Source organism: Thamnophis sirtalis, unplaced genomic scaffold, assembly GCF_051295495.1.
Source record: "Thamnophis sirtalis isolate CommonGarterSnake01/CBP01778 unplaced genomic scaffold, rThaSir2_p1.2 scaffold_4, whole genome shotgun sequence".
Taxonomy (NCBI): Eukaryota; Metazoa; Chordata; class Lepidosauria; order Squamata; family Natricidae; genus Thamnophis; species Thamnophis sirtalis.
In genome coordinates this window covers 117,242,490-117,263,625 of record NW_028261384.1, presented here as the reverse complement: position 1 = coordinate 117,263,625, position 21,136 = coordinate 117,242,490, and the positions used below count along the sequence as shown (strand labels likewise).

At 46.1% G+C, this 21,136-nt stretch overlaps 1 protein-coding gene across 1 annotated transcript in view; it reads left to right on the top strand.

The window, feature by feature from the left end:
- The window catches only part of LOC148046311 (immunoglobulin superfamily member 1-like), a 61,504-nt gene that overhangs the window by 7,627 nt on the left and 32,741 nt on the right, over positions 1-21,136 (top strand). The window contains exons 4-5 of the mRNA XM_087714668.1: positions 1,505-1,807; positions 9,136-9,426. Of these exons, the coding sequence (XP_087570794.1) occupies positions 1,505-1,807; positions 9,136-9,426 (594 nt within the window). The remainder of the gene's footprint in view (positions 1-1,504; positions 1,808-9,135; positions 9,427-21,136) is intronic.

Here is a 21,136-nt window from a genome sequence, read left to right as displayed (position 1 = left end):
CAAAACCGCGTTCGACTAAACCGCGCTCGACTAAACCGCGCTCGACTAAACCGCGTAGCTGACGTCATCAACAGGGCGACAACAGCGCAGAGACAGAAGCACGCTGTAAACGCTAAACCTAAAATTAACCCCTAAACCTAAGCCCCCTAAACGTAAGCCCCCTAAACCTAATCCTAAACCTAACCCTAAACCTAACCCTTAACTTAACCCTTAACCTAACCCTAAACCTAACCCTTAACCTAACCCTAAACCTAACCCTTAACCTAACCCTAAACCTAATCCTAACCCTTAACCTAACCCTAAACCTAACCCTAACCCTTAACCTAACCCTAACCCTAACCCTAACCATTAACCTAACCCTAAACCTAACCCTAAACCTAACCCTAAAGCTTACCCTAAACCTAACCCTTACCTTAAGTTGAATCGGCTTGCTTTCAAAGCGCTATTTAAAGCGCCCTTCTTTCTCCGCGCTCGCTGTTGTTGCCCTGTTGATGACATCAGCGACACGGTTTAATCGGGCGCGGCTTAGTCGAGCACGGTTTTGTCGTGCCACGGATTTTGCCATAGTTAGTTACAAGGGGAAGCATTATCTAAGATGAGATAAGTATCACGTCACCAAGAACTATCTAGAGCAGGGTGTTAAACTCAAGGCCCGTGGGCTGGATCCAGCCCATGAGTGTTTAGATACGGCCCATGGGGACCCCCTGGAAACAGCAAAGGACCAGTCTGTGGTGCCTCTGCCAGCTGAAACAGAGCTTGGGAGGACCGTGTGCGGCCCTCCCAAGCTCCGTTTTCATTGACAGAGGAGGCCATCACAGCCCAAAATGGAGCTAACGAGGGCTGCCTGTGATGCTCCTGAGCTCCATTTTCACTGGCAGAGGGTTGCAGGAGGCCATTGCAGCTGAAAACGGAGCTCAGGGACTCATTTTCACTGGCAGAGTGCTTGGGCCCCAGAGGAACTCCTGACATGAGTGGCATCAAGCTGGCCATGCCCATCCCTGCCCCCAGTGTCACACAACCCTAATGCAGCCCTCAATGAAATGGAGTCAACACCCCTGATATAGAGAAATAGACATGATCCTCTTTTTGCCTTTTCTTCTGCTGAAAAAGGAGGGAATCAGTGGGGAAGTGGTCACTGATCAAGTTTCATTCCTTGGTCACCATCCATTCTGTCACTGAGAGCAAAAAGGGTTTTAAAAAATTGAGAAGGTGCTAATTTAACACTTGCCTGATCAAAGTCTCCAGGATGGGATCATTAAAGCAACTTGGTGGCTGTGACAATATTTCTACATTCATCTCAGGAGCCACACAGGTAAAAAGGGGACAGGTTTAGATCAGCTGAGATCCTATCTTGAGTCTTTGCCTCCCTTCCCAGCTGGGTTTGGACATAACCGTAGTTGTTTGTTTCCTTCTGAAATGCAAATACAGTATCTTGCCACTTTAATGACTCCGGCTGTTGCAAATATTACAGTATTAAAATTACACCTTTTCCCCCCTTTCTCAGGACAATCTTATCCCAGCCCCTCCATTTCAGTGATTCCCAAAGGCCTGGTTGTCCTAGGAAGAGAAGTCGTCATCCAGTGCAAACAGGAATTGTACCAAACTGTAACATTTAACCTCTATAAAAAGGGGGCTTTACATGCACCACCATCCCAAGTTTCAAAGAACAAAACGGCTGATTTCCTTACTCTCAGTGCCCAAGAATCAGATGGAGGGATCTACTTTTGTGACTATCAAATCTCCAACCAGGGGTACATACACAATACATACTCGAAGATCAGTAGTGAAATATATATCAATATAACGGGTAAGATATGGATTCCTATTCTTCATAGTTACTTCACAAAAGAGAGTTCAGAGTTTTTGTATTTTCTGTACTTAGAATACAAATAATATTAGCACTTGAATTTTCTTTTTCCTTCATCTCTTCGTGCATCAGTTAAGTTGCTATTATTCTCTTGAACATCAAAGAATATACAAATGTAATAATCACATTGTGATCTTCCCTGTGTTGTATGGTAATAGCTCAAGCTGTAGAATGAAGGCTCTTGAGTTAATTTGTGACTCCTGATGATTGGTTGGACTAGCAGTTCCTGCAGTTTTCTTGACAAGATTTTTACAAGGGATTTGCCATTTCCTTCTTGAGGCTGAGAGTGGGGGATTGGCTCAAGATCCTCTCTTGGTTTACTTAAGGAGGGACTAGAGCTCACAGTCTCCTGGCTGAAGATCCCCTGTAAGTTCCATGCCTAGGAAGGAGGGACTGGAATGTGCCGTCTCTCAGTTTCTAGCCTGATCCTTTAACTACTACACAAACTTGCTACAGATACATACTTACATGCATGCATACATACATCAGGGGTGGGTTGCTGCTGGCATTACTGCCAGTTCGGTGCCCGCGCGATTTGCTCCGCGCATGTCCAGTTGCCTGTAAATAAGATTTAAAATGCCAAAAAAGATGCCACGGCAGCTGGGGAATTGGTTCGGGGGCATGGAGAGCCTGCCGTCCCTACTGGTTTGGCAACCCAGTCACAATTTTCACTACTGATTCGCCTGAACTGGTGCAAACCGGTAGCAACCCACCTCTGACATACATATGTGTGAGCTGCAATGGTGCAGTGGTTAGAGTGCAATACTACAGGCTACTTCTGCTGACTGCCGGCTGCCTGCAATTTGGCAGATCAAATCTCACCAGGCTCAAGGCGGACTCAGCTTTTCATCCTTCCAAGGTGTCTAAAATGAGGACCCAAATCATTGGGGGCAAGAGGCTGACTCTGTAAACTGCTTAGAGAGGAATGTAAAAGCATTGTGAAGCAGTATATAACTCTAAGTGCTATTGTTATATTTACAAAATCTGCTAAGTCATTCTTTCCTAAGGTGTATTAAAAGAATGCACACTACACCGATTGCATAAAGCATGGGAGAAATGCTTTTATTATATATAAATATTAATATTATATATTAACATTGCATGATGCATTAAGGAATATGAATCTAGAATATCATGGATGAGAGACCAAGGTAGATGTATGTGGCAGGAAATATGTGGTCACTAGGAACTGAAAATGATTTGATGGCACATAATCAAATATTGGTTTTTAACATGTTAGGTTGCTGTTTTTAATTGTTGTGAGGTGCCCAGAATCACTTAGGTGCAATGGGTGGCCATATATTTTCAGTGAGTGAGTGAGTGAGTGAGTGAGTGAGTGCTGAAAAAATGTGGATTGCACAAATGAGATTATGGAAGACATATGTGGTTTGATCCTATAAAGACAATGAACATATGACTAAACAAACCTTAGGAAGAATGAGTGGGTTGAGGAGAAGAAAAACTTCCTAACAGTGAGAATCAAACAATGGAACAGCTTGCCTTCTGAATATGTGGGTGCTCCATCATTGGAGGCTTCCAAAAAGAAACTGGAAGATCTTTTATCCGGAATGGTATACGGTATCCTGCTCAAGCAGGAGGTTGGACTAGAAGACCTCAGAGCAGGGGTGAAATGCTCTGAAGTCTGCTACCGGTTCACTTCATAGAGCGCAGTGCTGAAAAAGGAGGATTAAGAAGCTTTTTCTGAGTCTGCAAAGTTAAATAGAACAGTGGAGGGGGGAACAGCTATGCCGCATGATTTAGATTCGCTAGAAAGCAGGATTTCTGATTTCTAATGAATATAAATCATGTGGCATAGTTGATTGTCGCACAACTGATCGTCAGAACTATCGGTTCGCCCGAACTGGTAGCAAAAAAATGCTAACGGTTCAGGGGAACTGGTCCGAACCGGTAGCCTTTCACCTCTGCCTCTGAGGTACCTTCCAATTCTATTATTCTATGTTCTAAAAGGATTAAGAAATTGCGTTTAGATGGAGTTGATAAGTTTGTTATGGAACGCTCAGTGGAAACCCAAAATTATTTTTATGTTAACTGTTGAATACTAGCGCGGGAAATACAAGCGCGGGAATAAGGACCCCCTTTCTGATTGGTTCCCGGGCGGAGCCGGTTCAATCCTCACCCTGATAGGTCGAGCTACTCGACGCCCCATTGGCTCCTCGTTCAAACCCGGGGGTATAAATGTTTGGCGCGAACCACGCCACGTTGAATCGTAGTTACTCTGACCTCAATAAAGGTTGCTGTTGCATACCCGCTTGTCGCGTCCTTTCCCTTCGCTCCAAGATGCAAAACTGGCGACGAAGGTGGGATTCCGATTCCCGCGACCACGGAGAAGAACAAGCCAGCTGCCACCGCGTCTGAACCAGCACGAACGCTATCCTCAGGCTGAGAACTCCGGCAGCGAACGCAAAATTTTCTCCGCCCTCTTCCTCTCTCTCTCTGGCTCCACACCACGATGGCATCATCGCTTCCTCCTTTCGCGCCATTCGGAGCCGCCGGAGAATCATGGGACGGCTTCATGGAGCGTTTCGAGTGCTACTTAATCGCCTCGAAGAACCAGGCACAGACCGACGAGGAGAAATGCAGCTTCTTCTTGTCCTGCTGTGAGCCTTCCATGTTCGCCTCTGCGAGAGCCCTGGCCACCCCGAGGCCAGCCTACAAACTTGGGTGGGACGAGCTGATGTCCAGGCTGAGGAACCACTACGCTCCCTCACCCTCTCTGATCGCGCACCGCTTCACCTTCCGCCGCCGAGTGCAAAAGCCCAACGAATCCATCAGCCAGTTTCTAGAGGCTTTGCGCACAGTGGCCGCCCAGTGTGATTTTGCAGACCTGGAGGAGAACCTCGTGGAGCAGTTTGTATGCGGGGTCCGCGATGTGCATTTGCGCAGCCGCATGCTCCGGAATCACAAAATTACCTTGATGCAAGCCGTGGAGACCGCGCGAGCAGCGGAGCTCTCCGAACAATCCACGGCCGACATTGAACGCCTCCAGCTGAAAACCCCCGCGCAAACCGCCGCGGGGCCTTCCACCCAGACGAACCTCGTCGACGACCTCTCTCCTGCTGAAGACGAGGAGGAGGAGGAGGAAACCGTCGGACAAATGAGGACGCAGCCGAAGCGGAGGCCACCCCAGCAACCACCGACGCCCGCTCAGCCAGCCTCAAACGCACCTTGCCGCGGATGCGGCGGCCGCCACAGCCGCGCATCCTGCCCGTTCCGTTCTGCCGTCTGCCGCCGCTGCCGAGGAGAAGGGCACCTCGCCAGGGTCTGCCGGGCTCTCCTGCCAGCCCCATCGTTTATGCAGCCCAGCGACCAGCGCCAGGCACCGCAACGCCGCCAACAGCCACGTCCTGCGAGGCGAGCTGAGGACTGCCACTCAACCTACCAGCCCTCCAGCGCCGACTGCGTGGTCTACCAGGCGTCCCACGTTCCCGCCGGCGATCGCAAAATAAGCACCGCCGTCCGACTCGAAGGTCAGCTTTGTCGAATGGAGGTGGACTCCGGGTCTTCCCGTTCTCTCCTATCTTGGGCCCTGTTCTCCCGCCTTTGTCCCGGGGTTCCCCAGAGCAAATTGCGCCCCGTCGGGGTCTCCCTCCTAGACTACCAGGGAAATGGGATTCCCACTGCTGGAATATTCCACATCCAGGTGGAATACGGGGATTTTAAGGGGAAACTCCCAGTTCTAATCGTCAGGAACGATCTGCCCGCTCTCCTTGGGTTGGATTGGTTTCCCGCCTTGGGCCTCACCATAGAAGGGGTGCACAGGGTAGTCCCCCTCACCGTAGATAGCGTTCTAGATGACTTCGCAGATGTGTTCGATGGGAAATTGGGCTGTTATAAGGGCACCCCCATTTCCCTCTGCCTTGATCCCCAGGTCGCCCCCATTAGGCTGAAGGCACGCCGGGTCCCCTTCGCATTGAGAGCAAAGGTAGACGCTGAACTTGATAAGCTTATAGAGCAGGGGGTAATCGAGCCCGTAGATCACGCCCGTTGGGAAACACCCATAGTCCTCCCGGTCAAACCCGACGGATCGGTGAGAATATGTGCCGACTATAAGTCGACCATCAATTTGGCCCTGCAGGCAAATCCATATCCGGTTCCCGTAGTGCAACACCTACTCCACTCCTTAGGACAAGGCCGCATTTTCGCCAAGCTAGATATGGCACAGGCCTACCAGCAGCTTCCCGTAGACGACGATGCGGCTACAGCCCAGACCATCGTCACCCACCGCGGGGCCTTCCGTTGCCGCCGCCTCCAATTCGGCGTTTCGGTTGCCCCGGGGATTTTTCAGAGCCTCATGGAGCGGTTGCTCCACGGGCTCCCAGGCGTCGTTCCCTACTTCGACTACGTCCTGGTCGCAGCCCCCAGCCATTCGGAACTCCTGAAAACACTGCGGGAGGTTCTCACACGTTTTAGGGAGGCAGGACTGAAACTAAAGCGCAGCAAATGCGAAATTGCTGTTCCCAAAGTAGAATTCTTGGGGTTCCTCATTGATGCCCAAGGCATCCACCCCACTCCTTCCAAAGTCGCCGCCATCAAAAACGCACCCGCACCCACCTCTAGGGCGGAATTGCAGGCGTTCCTGGGGCTTTTAAACTTCTACGCCCCTTTTATCCCCCACAAGGCGTCGCTAGCTGAGCCGCTACACCGACTGCTTGACCGGTCAGCGGCCTGGCAATGGGGTAGCCGTGAAGCGCACGCGTTCACGGCTATAAAAGACATTTTAACCTCGTCGGCAGTCCTAATTCAATATAGCGATAGGATGCCCCTAGTTCTGACTTGCGACGCCTCTCCCTATGGCATAGGGGCGGTCCTGAGCTATGTCCTCCCGAACGGCTCAGAGGCCCCCATAGCTTTCTATTCCCGGACACTCTCCTCCACGGAGCGGAACTACAGCCAAATCGATAAAGAAGCCCTGGCTGCAGTGTCCGGCATTAAGCGGTTCCATGACTACCTCTATGGTAGGAATTTCACCCTTGTCACGGATCACAAGCCCCTCCTGGGGCTACTGGCAGGCGACAAGCCAACCCCCCCCATTTTGTCTCCCCGCATGACACGCTGGACGGAGTTCCTAACGGCGTATTCGTATACTCTGTTATACCGTCCGGGCAAACAGCTAGGGCACGCAGACGCCCTGAGCCGTTGCCCTCTGCCAGAGACGGACACAGCCCACGTGCCCGCGCTCTCTATTCTGTCCATCGCCGAATCCGACCTCCCCGTCTCTGCCGCGGACGTCGCAGCCTGCACAAAGGCTGACCCCGTCCTATCCCAAGTAGCTTCATGGGTTTTGAGGGGTTGGCCCGCGGAAAAGGTAGCGGAAGAATTCCGACCATTTAAAGTACGACAAGCCGAACTCGCCCTTCACGGGGGTTGTCTTGTCTGGGGGGATAGGGTAGTAATCCCCACAGCCCTGCGGACACGAATCCTGCCCGCACTCCACAAAAACCATCCAGGCATAGCGCGAATGAAAGCCTTAGCCCGTAGCTATGTGTGGTGGCCCTTGCTAGATTCGGAAATTGCAGACTACGTAGGCCGATGCAGGATCTGCCAAAACTCTAGGCCGAATCCCCCCACAGCCGCCCCTCGTGAGTGGGAAATCCCTAGAGGCCCATGGTCCCATTTACACATTGACTTTGCCGGCCCTTTCCACGGCCGAAACTTCATGATAGTAGTCGATGCTTACTCCAAGTGGGTGGAGCTGGTAATCATGACCTCCACCACAGCAGAGAGTACAGTGAGGGCCCTTCGCAAGATGTTCGCCACACATGGGTTACCGGATGTGATAGTCTCCGACAACGGGCCCCAGTTTACCTCCACCACGTTCCAAGAATTCCTGGCCGAACAAGGAATCAGACACGCAGCCACAGCCCCTTATCACCCAGCTAGCAACGGCCGGGCGGAGCGCGCAGTTCGCTCAGCCAAAGAAGCCTTGGGCCGCATGGACCAGGGCAACTGGCAAGAAAGAGTGGCGGCTTACCTTTTGAGCCAGCACTCCATACCCTGCCCAACGACTAATAAAAGTCCCGCGGAGCTCTTGATGGGTAGGAGATTGCGAACCCCCCTAGACAGGCTCCATCCACTTTACGCAGGGGATCTGCCGAGCAACCTGGGGGCCCTTCCTTCCCACGCATTTAAGCTAGGGGATCCTGTATGGGCCCGCTCCTTTTCTGGGGATCCACGGTGGGTTCCCGCAACCATCACAGCCCTGACTGGCCCCTGTTCCTTCAGGGTCGACCTGGCCGACGGAACACAATGGAGGCGCCACGTGGACCAGTTAAGGCGACGCCTCCCCGCGGAAACAGACGGCCCGAACCTCTCAGACACCCGCTCTCAGCAGGAGCCACCCTCGATGACCTTCCCCCCAACGGACCGCCTCCACCCGGGGAACAGGGGACAAGCCGATACGAACTTTTCGGACAGACGCGCCTCACCCGGTTACTCCTTTCCTCGAAGCCCTTATCGAGACTCTGAACCTACACCCCAACCAGACTGCACGGGGCCACTGTCGGACGCTCCTGTTGCCACAGAGACGCCACCCCGGGCAAACGGACATCGGACACCGGGCCCGGGGCCAGCGCCATCTCTTGGGACCGCGTCGCAGATTCACCGCCCCACCACGGACACACCTCCGCCGGCGGTTTCCCCCCCGACGACAACCGCCGGGGAGCCACGAAGGTCGGGACGAGAACGTCACCGTCCCACCTACTTGAAAGACTATGTTTGCCCTTCCTAAGGAACTCTTTGACTAGGGGGGGAGGGGTGTTGAATACTAGCGCGGGAAATACAAGCGCGGGAATAAGGACCCCCTTTCTGATTGGTTCCCGGGCGGAGCCGGTTCAATCCTCGCCCTGATAGGTCGAGCTACTCGACGCCCCATTGGCTCCTCGTTCAAACCCGGGGGTATAAATGTTTGGCGCGAACCACGCCACGTTGAATCGTAGTTACTCTGACCTCAATAAAGGTTGCTGTTGCATACCCGCTTGTCGCGTCCTTTCCCTTCGCTCCAAGATGCAAAATTAACAATGAATGTGTAGCCTTGTTCAAGTTTAGGAAAGCTGTTCCTTTAGTTATTTCTCTGTGTTTATTTTCCTATCCAGTAAATTCCTCACCCCATATAGACTGTATATCAGTCTTACTAGTGATTTTGCATAAAACTAAAAGTGGGGGAAATTGTAGGTTCTTGCCACTTTTAAGGCTTGTCATTTGGTGCTTCTAATGCCTTTGCTCTTTATCTAATACTTTCTTGCCTTCAGACCCCGGGGTTACAGGGCCTGCCATCTATATGGAACCAAAGGGACAGCAAATGCTTGAAACAAACGCCCGGATCTACTGCCAGGGGCCAAAAGGAGGCCTGAAGTATTCCTTATATAAGTCAACAGACTTCATAGCTTCCCAAACGGCAAAACCAGACAGTTCCTTGGCTGAGTTTTCCATTTTGGGAGTCAGGATGGAACACATAGGAAACTACAGTTGTTGCTATCAGCTTGAAAATAAACCCTTTATGTATTCAAAGTTAAGTGAGCCTCTGCAGCTTCAAGTAAGAGGTAAGGAATTAGTTCTTCCCCAATCCCCGCTATCTTCCAAACCCCATATCCTGAATAAGAACCATGAGTAAAATTGGGGACCATTTATCCTGAACCATTTGAGGAAAACAGAGAATGAGATGCTTTAATAAGGAAAGTATTTTAAAAAACCAGAATGAGAAAGTGAAATAAATACAGCCAACTTCATATGCATTATGCATATACTGTAGGTGTGAAAAGGAGCAGGCGTAGAGTCAAAAGAAAAGGGACAGTGTAATATGTGCGTGGGTTCATCACTTCTACTAGAGGAAGTGTGAAGCCCAGCCTGTTAAGCCATGCAGGTGGAGTGTTCTGATCCAGGCTTCCTTAACAAGCAAGAAGCGGAGTCTTGGTCCTGGCAAAACCCTTTTTATTTATACAACTGTGAATTCCTTTCATTCAGAGTCCACAAGGCTCCAGTCTTTCAGAGGGTTGTTTATCAAATACGAACCTTATCTTGTTTGGCAAGTTGCCAAATAACTAGTTCAGTGGTGGGTTCTGGCTCTTGTTGCAACCGGTACATTGTAACAGAGCCAGGCATCCACCATGTGCACGTGCACAGCACACACATGCATACCCACCGCCCATGATGCTCCAGCTGCTTGGCGGAGCATCACGCAGGCACCATACACCCCGTGTGCATGTGCAAATGCCCAGATAGGCTCAAATAGTGGTAAGGAAAGCGGGCGGACGGGTGGGCCCTCTGGAGCACCATACTGGAACGGTGCCTGGTGCTGCCAGCAGGCACCGGTACGCCCATACTGGGGCGCACCAGTTGTATCCCACCACTGAACTAGTTCCAAATGCAGGGGAAGACAAAACTTGGCACACAGTCTCTTATAGTTACAAACAGAACTTTTATCTTTTGACATGACTCATTGAAACTTATTGTTTCCTGCAAAAGCCCCCTCCCCATTCGCTCCTCTTTTGTTTCCTATGGGAGGGCCCAATCATCTCCAAGGTGTAGCTTTACTCTTAAGTTGAGCATGCTTTCTTAATTGTTCTTGTCTTCTGGCAGCTCTGCGCATGCGCACACTGGGAACAGGCTCCAGCTGTTCCTCTGCCTCGCTGCAGTCTAGCTCCCTCTTTGCCTCTGAGGCCGAGCCCTCGTCTGAGCTTTCCCCAGCCCTCAGGACTGGCCCCTGTTCCTCCCCAACCTCCTCACTGGCCCACTTTTGCCAGTTTTGCAGGCTGCCGTCAGGCCACAACATGGAGAAAGAGACATAAATAGAATCCTGAGCTTGGATTCTTTGCAGATTTATTTATTTAGCCTGTGGCACACAATGTCAGAGAAATCTACACATGCTAGAAACAAGGCAGTCCTAGCAGCCTAAATTGCTAGCTCATTCTGTTTGATGCTTGTGTACCTATCCTTGGCGCACTGCGGGGGGGAAATTAGTTTTACACCAGTTAACTAGCGGTACTCAAGTTGCTGGCTGTTCTGGGCTCCTCCCTTGGTCTCACCTTGTGTTGCGATGCCTCACATCCGGCCAGATCCAGCAGCGGTTTCTGTTCTACACATATACAGAGGCACCCCCACCACTACCAGCACCATCAAAGTGGTATCCATTTTTCTACTCACAATATTGCATGCTTTTGAACTCCTGGGTGGGCGGGAGTCAGGGATCGAGCGACAGGAGCTCACTCCATCTCATGGAGCCGGGCTCAAACTGCTGAAGGCCAAACCATTTCTGGCCAGGAGTTCATTAAACCTCTGAGCCAATGCATCCCCCTCCTTGCAAATGTTCCACAACCAACAAAGTACCAATATCAGGGTGAGCGGCTGCTCCCTGTTTTTATATATGTTAGTTTTTAATCACACACACACAAACACACACACACACACAACTAATACAAAGTAAAATATAAAGTAAAAAATAAATAATAGAAAGTGCAGAAAAGAAAAAATAGAAAAGGAAAAAAAAAACAAATTGTAACAAAAAGAAGAGAAATATATAAAGAAATGACTTTACCCTTCAGATAAACAGATTAACAGAGTTGGAAGGGACCTTGTAGGTCATCTAGTCCAACCTCCCACCCAAGCAGGAGACCCTACACCATTTCTGACAAATGGGAGTCAAGACTTTTCTCGAAAGCCTCCAGTGATGAAGCTCCTACAACTTCCGAAGGCAAATTGTTCCATTGGTTGATTGTTCTTTGTGCTAGTTATACTATTATACTAGTCTCCTAGTATAATAAGTACTAGTTATACTATTATACTAGTCTCCCTTTATTTATCAGCACAAATACAACAAAATGTAACAAAAAGGCAACAGTAAAAATATTGGGTTTCTGCCTGGATGGTCTCTTGTGACGAGCCGAAGGACAGAGAATGGAAGTAGTGATCTTCCTCCCATATTTGGGCATACCGGGGGTTGTAAAAATCTAATAGATACCTTTCACCCTGGCTTGGCTGATGACGGATAAGAGCCTGTGGCCTAATGGCTAAGATGTCTGCCTAGTATGTAATATAGCCCAGGTTCAAATCCCAGTAAGGGTATGGCTAGCTGATGAGAGCTAAATAGCTTGAAATAGATCTATACTAATATATATATATATATATATATATATATATATATATATATATATATATATATATATATATATATATATATATATATATATATATATATATATATATATATATATATATGCACACACACATACACATACATACATACATACATACACACACACTTATACATACACACATACATATATATAAACAATTTTAATAACTTACCACATTCTTTAACATCTTTGGTTCTGGATGGGGTTGACCCCATCTTCAGTTTGCCATTTCTTTCCCAGAAGCCCTCGGTCAAGGTATTTATTTCAAAGGTCTCTCCTGCAATGAAATTTGGGAATGATCTTTTGCTTTTCACGGTCTTAAGGGAATACGTTTCCCAGTCCTTCTTGGAAATGTAAATATGAAATGTAATGAGAAAAGGAAAAGAGATCCTGTCCGGGGTATGATCAAGTAAAAGTGTGAGCAGCCTGAAGTTGAACAACAGGAAAAGAAAGGATCTTAGAAAGGATCTGGAGAAGTCAAGTTTGACTCAGATTTCCATCCTTCTGAGGTGGGCAAAATAAGGACCCAAATTGTTGGGGGAAATATCCTGACTCTGTAAACCACTTAGAGAGGATTGTAAAGTAATGTGAAGCTGTATTTAAGTCTAAGTGCTATTGCTATTGCTATCTGCCATAACTCCTCAGGTGGTAAAATGAGATGGCAGGAGATTTATGCTTTCAGAGGGAGCTTAGTACTTGGGATGCTGGCATCAGCCATGCAAATCTCAGTTCAAAGAACCCACTGTCTCTTTTAACCACCTGAAAAGTTAGCATGGATCCTTTCTAAGCTTCTTTCTCAGCCCATTGTTCAGCTGCAGACTCCCCCTCCTTTTATCTGTTTGTACCCTAGGCAGCTTCTCTTCCCCTTGCAAGCTCATTCACACCCACCATTATATCACCTCAGGTACTTGTATTGCGTGAGGGGCTGCTTGCATCACATTTGGGGGCTTATGCAGCACCCTTGTGCCCCATTTTTGGTTCCAGGTTGGTGCAGGAGGACTTCCAGACCCAAAATGGGGTGCGGGGGGGATGGGGACATGCACCCCCCCCCCCGTGCCCCGTTTTGGCTTTTAGATTGGTGCAGGAGGCCATCCAGGTCCCACCATGCCCTCTTTTGGGCCTGAAAAGCCACCTGGACCAAACTGGAAATGAAAATAGGGTCTAACGTGCTGCATGAGGTCCCCCTGTACCCCAGGAAAGCCTCCTGCACCAACCTGGAATAAACTAGAGGTTGGTGATATGCAGTAATGATAATATATAGCAACAAAATGGATGTTATTGCTGGTCTATTCTCTGGTTAATTTCTCCTGATGGAAATTATTTCTTCCAAAAAGAACTAACCACTTTTGGTAAAGAAAAATATGCTTCCAAACACAGAAAGAGTTCTGATTTTGCTTTTAGTTGTTCCATTTTTGAGGATAAACTCGGAAATTATTATTGGTCTTGTCCAGGTCAAAATCATTCCACACCTTTGACAATTGTAAACACTGAAGGATATTGCTCCAATGGTGATGCTTGCAGTGATTGTTGTGGTTAAGCATAAGATTTGGATGATAATCTCATCCATTGACAGCAACTGCTGACATTGTTTAGCCAAAGATCAGGAAATGAGCATAAAATTTGGATGATAATATTTTAAAGTGATTCCTTGACAGCAGTTGCTGAAATTGGAAACACAGAAGAGGCGGGATTATTAGAAATGTGAGTATTCCTTTATGCAGAGAGAGAGGCAAAGGGACTTGGTCAAGACAGGACCTGCAAGGACCTTTACTGGTGGGCTCTGCTTGTCCTCTGAAGTTGATCATGTGACCAACTTGAGGTCGATTCCCATGGTGTGGCAGTGTGCCCAGAGCAGAACAAGCCTCTCTTGTTGGAAAACAGCTGGTGGTAGGTTACGTTAATTCACTGTTGTTGTTCATTGGAGGGGGGAGGGTCATATGTTTTGGGTAGAGTGGTGCTGGGCTTCCATCCTCATTGTTTTATGGGGGGGGGGGTTCTCCTTTCTTTGCCAATAAATGAAGATGTGTTGCAAATGTGTATTTGCTAAGAGATTTCACAAGAAATATTGTTGAAATATAGAGGAATAAATGAATTTCTTTCTTGAATCCTTCTTCTTTTTAGATACTGAGATGATGAATCCCACCATGAAGACGATACCCGGAGGGTCCAGTGGTTCAGGTGGGAATCCCCTCATAGAGTCCCAGGGGCTAAGAAAAGGTCTGATTTTTGTCCTTCATAAATAAGAAAGGGGACTGTCTTTCTCCAGACCCCATTGACAAAACCTGTTGAACCAATGAGAAACTTAGCAGCTGCAACCTACTAAGCATAGTTAGGTTTAATTTTGGTTAATTATCTTTGGGACTAAGAACACAGATCTTGAACCTCTTCTTTGTAGAAGGGAGGGGCCTGATGAACATCTTCAAGGATGCTCTGAGGATTGTGATAAAGAGAGATAAAATTGCTCAGATCTGGGTTGGATTTTGAGGATATAGACCAAAACGAACACGATTTCCAATTTCTTGCCTCCAATCAATGAGACATATGAGGGTTTTTAATGATTGTACAATCCCTCCACTCAAAAAACCCTGGTGGAAGACTTTCTAGGGGTAGAGACTGGTGCTCAGTCACCAAGAGAGCAGCAGCTTTGGGGGTTAACTGAGCATGTCTGGAAAAGCAGAAGTATGCTTTGGGCAAGGACCATGATGACGGCCTTGAGAGCTTTCTTCTTCTCAAAATAGTCACCATGATGGTTCCTCTAATCAAAAGATGCTCACTTCCCAAGTAGCACCTGGGGACAATGCAGTGATGAAATTCAATTTTTTTTACTACCAGGTCTGTGGGCGTGGCAGGGGAAGGATACTGCTAATTTTCAGTCACTCTTTTTTTTTCTAATTGTGTTTCTTGGGCCTACGTGTTAAGAAATATTGCTTTGTTTGACTGCATTGCTAAAATTGTAGACACAGAACCTGGCTGGCCCCAAGGCAATTATTTGTGGTTACTTTCCAGCATGTTGAGATCTTACAGAAAATAGGATGGAAATGGAAAACAGATAAAGACATCTGAGGTTATGGATCTTTTTGCAGATTTAATGGTGGATGGAATTCTATTTCTGCTTAATCTAATCTACTGTATATTTGACCCTGGTTTTTATTCCTTAAATGTATTACATGGATTTTCAATATTCTTAATGATGATTTTTCATATCCATCTCCTACCAATTTGGATTGTCCCCTTCACATTAGCTTTCTTTTAATCTTTGCAAAGAATTCTTATGACTGTGATTTGGAGTGAATGTTGAATCACAGAATTCCAGAGTTGAAAAATTCCACTCGGGGCCTGGACTCCAAGCACTTGCTCTGGACTGAAATCAGGGTTGCTTTCAGGGAGTGGTCAAAAAAGGAAAGAGGGTGATGCAACAATGCTATCAAAGCCCTACTCCTTTCTTTGCATTCGCCCCCCTCTCTCACACACACACACAAACATACACACAGACACACACAAAAAGGGGCAGGGCTTCTATTGTAGTGGTGCATATTTTCTTTTTCCACACCACTGGCAGGAATTCATATTAAATTATCCCAGGGAAATGACTGTCAGCTTATACCCAATGAAGGAGGTCCCAGCACCTCACTGTTTTCACTGCTGAAGGGTTCTTATTGTTAGGAAGTTCTTACTACCGGTAACTTTCACTCAAACTTTCTCTTACTATAACTTAGCTCCATTATTCTATGTCTTGTACTTTGGAAAGAAAGGAACAAGTTTTGACTTTCTTCTGTGGGATATCCCTTCATGGCATTTGAAAAGTTCTCCGTACTTCTCTTTTCATGGCTGAATAACCGGACGGTCTTGTTTTCCCCTTCATCCCTGCACCTACGCCCTTCTTCGTGCTCTCTAATTTCCATTTCCTGGATTTATAGGTAGTCCTCAACTTACAACCAGACTCCTTGGTTTTCTAGCTGGATTTTATCTTTGGGGTTTCTTAAGATGTTGGCTATTTTTTGGTGGGTGTTGAAGGCTGTCTTGATATTGTGTTTGTGGAGAATTTTGCTGATTTTATCTGTGGTGCCTTTGATGTAAGGGAGGAGGACAATGCCGTTGTCCTGTTCTGTGTCTCGGTTTTTGGGGGGAGACTCCCTTTGGATTAGGTTGGTAACTGTTTTTCTTTGGAATCCATTGGAGATTAATACCTTTGTGAGAGTGTGTAATTCAGTTTTCAGGTGGTCTTTGTCGGCTAGGCATTTGGTTCTGGAGATGAGGGTCTTGGCTACAGAGTTGATCTGTGCAGGGTGGTGATGGGATTGTGCATTTCAGTAGCGGTTGGTGTGTGTTTTTTTCTGGTAGATGGTGTGTCCTAGGGAGCCATTGGTTTTTTTGTAGATTAGGACATCTAGAAAGGGAAGTTGTTTGTTTGTTCCTATTTCCATAGTAAATTGTACTTTGGGGTGTGGGCAGTTGAATGTGTGAGGAAGTTGTTTAGTTTTTCTTTCCCGTGTGGCCAAATCACAAAAGTGTCATCAACATATCTAAGCCAGAGTTTGGGTCTAGCTTAGATATGTTGATGGCACTTTCGTGTCAAAAGCTTATTTCAGCTATATCTAAATAGCATCATGTTTCTCATCCTAATTTATCCATTGATGAGGACATATCATATTTATATTCTCCTATAAAATCAAACCAGGACATAATGACTTAGTTGGCAGAGCTATAATATTCAGAACAGTTAATAAGAAGAATGATGTAATTTTACAAAAATCATTTACTGCATCTTATAAACATTGTAGAAGAGTCATGGTAATCTATAGTAGCCATTGTTTTTTGGATTTGATACCGAAAGAGAAAGTAGGGCTGTTTGAAATGAAAAATGAAAAATAAAATGCAAATATTTTGGCTTTACAGGTATTATTAACACATACATATGGGTACGTTTGGCTGTGAGTCTTTTCCTGCTTCTCTTGTCACTACTGGTCGCGGTATGGTACAAAAGAAGAAAAAGTAAGTGGAGATAATATTGTAGTAAACATGGTTAGAGAAAAGTGGATAAATAGTATTCTAAACACTTCGTATACTAACTATGGTCTATAAGCCTCATGTAATGACTGCATTGCTTTCATTTTCACACAAAAGCATAAAAAAGCTTCACAGAGCAGCATAAAAAAGGTTCTCCATAAAAGATAATGGGCAATAGTATTTGAGAGATAAATAAAGCACATTTTTAGACCCTGTGGTTTAAAGAGAAACTTGAAGTTTGCTAGGAATAGGTGACAAAATTAGAGAACATTTAATATTGGCCCAGGAAGATTTTTTATAATCCAAGAGAAAAGTCTTGTATATCTCTTTACTTTCCCTAATTGCAGAGTGAAAGAGAATTAAGAAAAAAGAAAGTAGGACATGAACATAGGCTGCCATAAAGAAGTTAAAGATTTTTCCCCACAGAAATAAGCTATGATATCTATGAATTTGTGAAAGAATCATAGCAGAGGTGGTATTCAGCAGGTTCTGATCAGTTCTGGGGAATTGGTAGCAGAAATTTTGAGTATTTCAGAGAACCGGTAAATATACCATCTCTGATTGGCCCCATCTATTCTCTGCCTCCCGAGTCCCAGCTTATTGGGAGGGAATGGGGATTTTGCAGTATCCTTCCCCTGCCACGCCCACCAAGCCACGCCCACAGAAACGGTAGTAAAATATTTGAATCCCACCACTGAATCCATAGAAAGGATCTGCCCCAGAGATGCCGGGAGATTTGTGCTTTCAGAGGGAGCTTAGTACTTGAGAGGCTTACATCAACCTTGCAAATCTCAAAGTACAAAGCACCCACTTTCTCTTTTTACCATCTGAGAAGTTAGCATGCATCCTTTCTAAGCTTCTTTCTTGGCCCATTGTTCAGCTGCAGACTCCCCCTCCTTTTATCTGCTCGTTCCCTAGGCAGCTTCTCTTCCCCTTGCAAGCTCATTCCCACCAACCATTATATCACCTCATGTGCTTGTATTGCAACAGAGAAGGAAAGTATGCCTTTTAAGCCTTTCTTCTTCTTTCTAGACCTCGGATGCTGGAGAACATCTGGATGAAGTCTCCTCTGTTAATTTGAATCACCAGCCACAGAAAACCCAACAGGCAACCAATCCTAGGCAAAGCTCCGAACTTTACTGATATGCACCAGTGGTCAAAAATACAAAAAAGGCCTTGAGGGGACGACTCCTGAGATGAATACAAGAATGGCTTACTTTTATTTCCCCACTGATGTGTAATTATAGGGGCCAAATCTAAGCACCGGATCATACTGGGGGCTCCAGAAATGAGGTCATCAGAATGGTCTTGACTATGTTACTTCGGACAGTGAAGTAAGCTTCAACCTTCAACTGTCTACTGTGGACCTTACCCCATTCCTAAGAGGTCCGTAAAGGGTGCATGCATAAGTGTGCTAGCCTGCCTAATGTCCCTGTCCTACTGTCCCCATCAATTTGTATTCATTTCTATCCATGTTTATATTTATGCCTTCTATCTTGTACATGTTTGACGAACTAATAAATACAAATATTTCTTCACCACTTCCGATTGTACTTTCGGTGCCCTCGGAAGCCTGATCTGCAAGCTCTGCCGTCAGCTCCGACCTCTCTCTGTTGGAGGGTCACATTTCGGATAATTGTCACCCTGAAGCGCTACTGAAGTAAGGTGGGAGCACCTGGCTGGTCGAGGAGAGCCACATATCTCCTCCCTCACTGGAAAAGCCCCCTCATCTGAAGATGAGGAGCAGCGGTGTTGAGGACTCAGAAAGTCCTCGACGTACGACCTAGAGGCTAGCAACAAGCCAAGCTGTGCCCTGATTGGCTAAGGTGCAGCTTGGGTAAACGTGGGCCATTAGGGGCGCATTTATTGGCTTTCCCTGCTTGACAGCTCTGTATAAATAGCTGTCAAGCAGGGAAGGTGCTGAATCGCCTTGTCATAGTTCTAACCTGTAATAAAGCTGTTGATCATTCTACAGTCCTGGCTCCTGCCTCATCCTTCCGTCAATCTTCAAAACTGGCGACGAGGGTGGGATACCGGCGATTCCACTGAACGTCTACCTAAGACGAGCGAGAAGACTGTCAACCGCAAGGCCGTGAATATCCTCTAAACTTTTTCCATCTATTTTTTTCGCTTTGCTTCCTCGCCTCACGAGACTCGAGATGGCAGCCCTGCCTCCATTCGCCCGTTTGGAACCTCTGGTGAGTCATGGGCCAGGTTCCTGGAGCGCTTCGAGTGCTACCTAATCGCCTCAAATAACTACAACCTGCCACCTGAGGAAAAGTGCAGTTTTTTCCTCAGCTGCTGTGGTCCGGCAATGTTCACCTCCGCTAGAGACCTAGCCTCTCCTCTGCCTGTCTATCAATTAAGCTGGGAGACATTAATGACCAAACTGAGGAACCACTATGCTCCCATTCCCTCTCGGATCGCCCGCTGCTACGCATTTCGCCAATGCGTACAAAACCCAGCAGAGACTGTCAGCCAATTCCTACAGTCTCTGTGCATGGCAGTGATCCAGTGTGAATTTGCGAACCTGGATGATAACTTGGTGGAGCAGTTCATTTGCAGCATAAGGGACCCTCACCTAAGACGCCATCTGCTGGCACGACTGGAGGTCACCTGCAGAATCTCTTTGCTCATTTTGTTCGCCTAGTTGCCTTCCTATCCCAGTTTCATCACCAGTGTTAGATCAGGTAATGGATAGGCACACAAAAGCTTCAGTAACAACAGCTCTTTATTGCAAATAGGAAAACATCCAGTGGAGCTGGGTCGGACAGCAACCCCTCTTAAAGGGATCTGTCAGACCTCTTGACCAATGGGATTAAACCCCTGTTCCCACCAGAACAGAGGACCTTGGTGGAAACCACTGTAAGTGGGGGGGGGGATATATAACAGTAACATCATCAGTGCTAGTAAGGAGTGGGGTTTGCTCTCAGTTTATATTCTAGTGATTTGCCCTGTTAGTGTTGGAGGGGGTGGCCTCAGAGATTCTTTCATAGGTGTCTATTCAGGAAGAAAACTTGTTCCTTGGTGGAAGTGTCCCTGCAGGCAAATATTTCCCATATATTTTCCCATGTATTTTCTGAAGCATTTAATACCCATATGTGGCACCAATAAAGAATATTGTAGCTCAGGGTTAACATGAAGGGTTATTTTTTTAAAAAAAATATTTATTTATTTATTTATTTATTTTCAAAACAAACATATATTGTAAAAAGTATATCAGCTGGTTACAAAATGCTTTTGTGCATCTCTTCCACCGTCATCAAATATAATTCATATTAATTCAAATATCTTAACTCAAATATTTACTATATTGACATCATCATACCTCCACTTTTATTTGACTACAGTTATTTAAACATCCTTCATCCTTAAGTATACCAAGATTCAATCCATAACTACATGCTGGCATTTCATTTACTTATTTATAAAATCCTCCATTAACATTAAGTCCTCATATCCTGTTTTAGCTAAACATCCATAATATTTAATACCAGGTTTTCTAATCCTCCATGTATATAATTTATTATTATTATTATCCTTTGTTTATTTAACTATATCCTATATCATAGCATTTCCCCCCTATTAGATAAAATTTAGCTGTATATAGTTTTGTTTTTTTATTATAATTATTATTGTTATTAATAATCTTTATATATAGTCCAAAAATATTTCTAACCTTCCCTTCTCATATCCAATTATTACTTATCCTAACGGCTCAACATTATATACATTACTATCATTATCAATTTTTATTTAACTATACCTATTACCAATGGATTTAACTAGGTTTAGCTAATTTTAAATTACACTCTTCCATCTATCAACCTGTATATCTCCAATAACCGAACAGTCTTATATCTGCTGCCATTTGTGGATCCAATTCTCCAAGCATGTTTTTGAATGAGTCCATACGAAGAAATCTTTGCACCTTCTTGTTTGTGGTATCTCTCATATAATGTTGACGCCCTCTTTTTGTTTCCTTTATCAGCTTGTCTTTAATTCTCAGCAGTGGTATCAAATGTTTTACAAATAGTATGTCATAGTCCCCAAATTCTTTGATATTTTCTTTCCTTCTATGCTCTGTCCTTTGAAGTAAATTGTCTCTCCATTT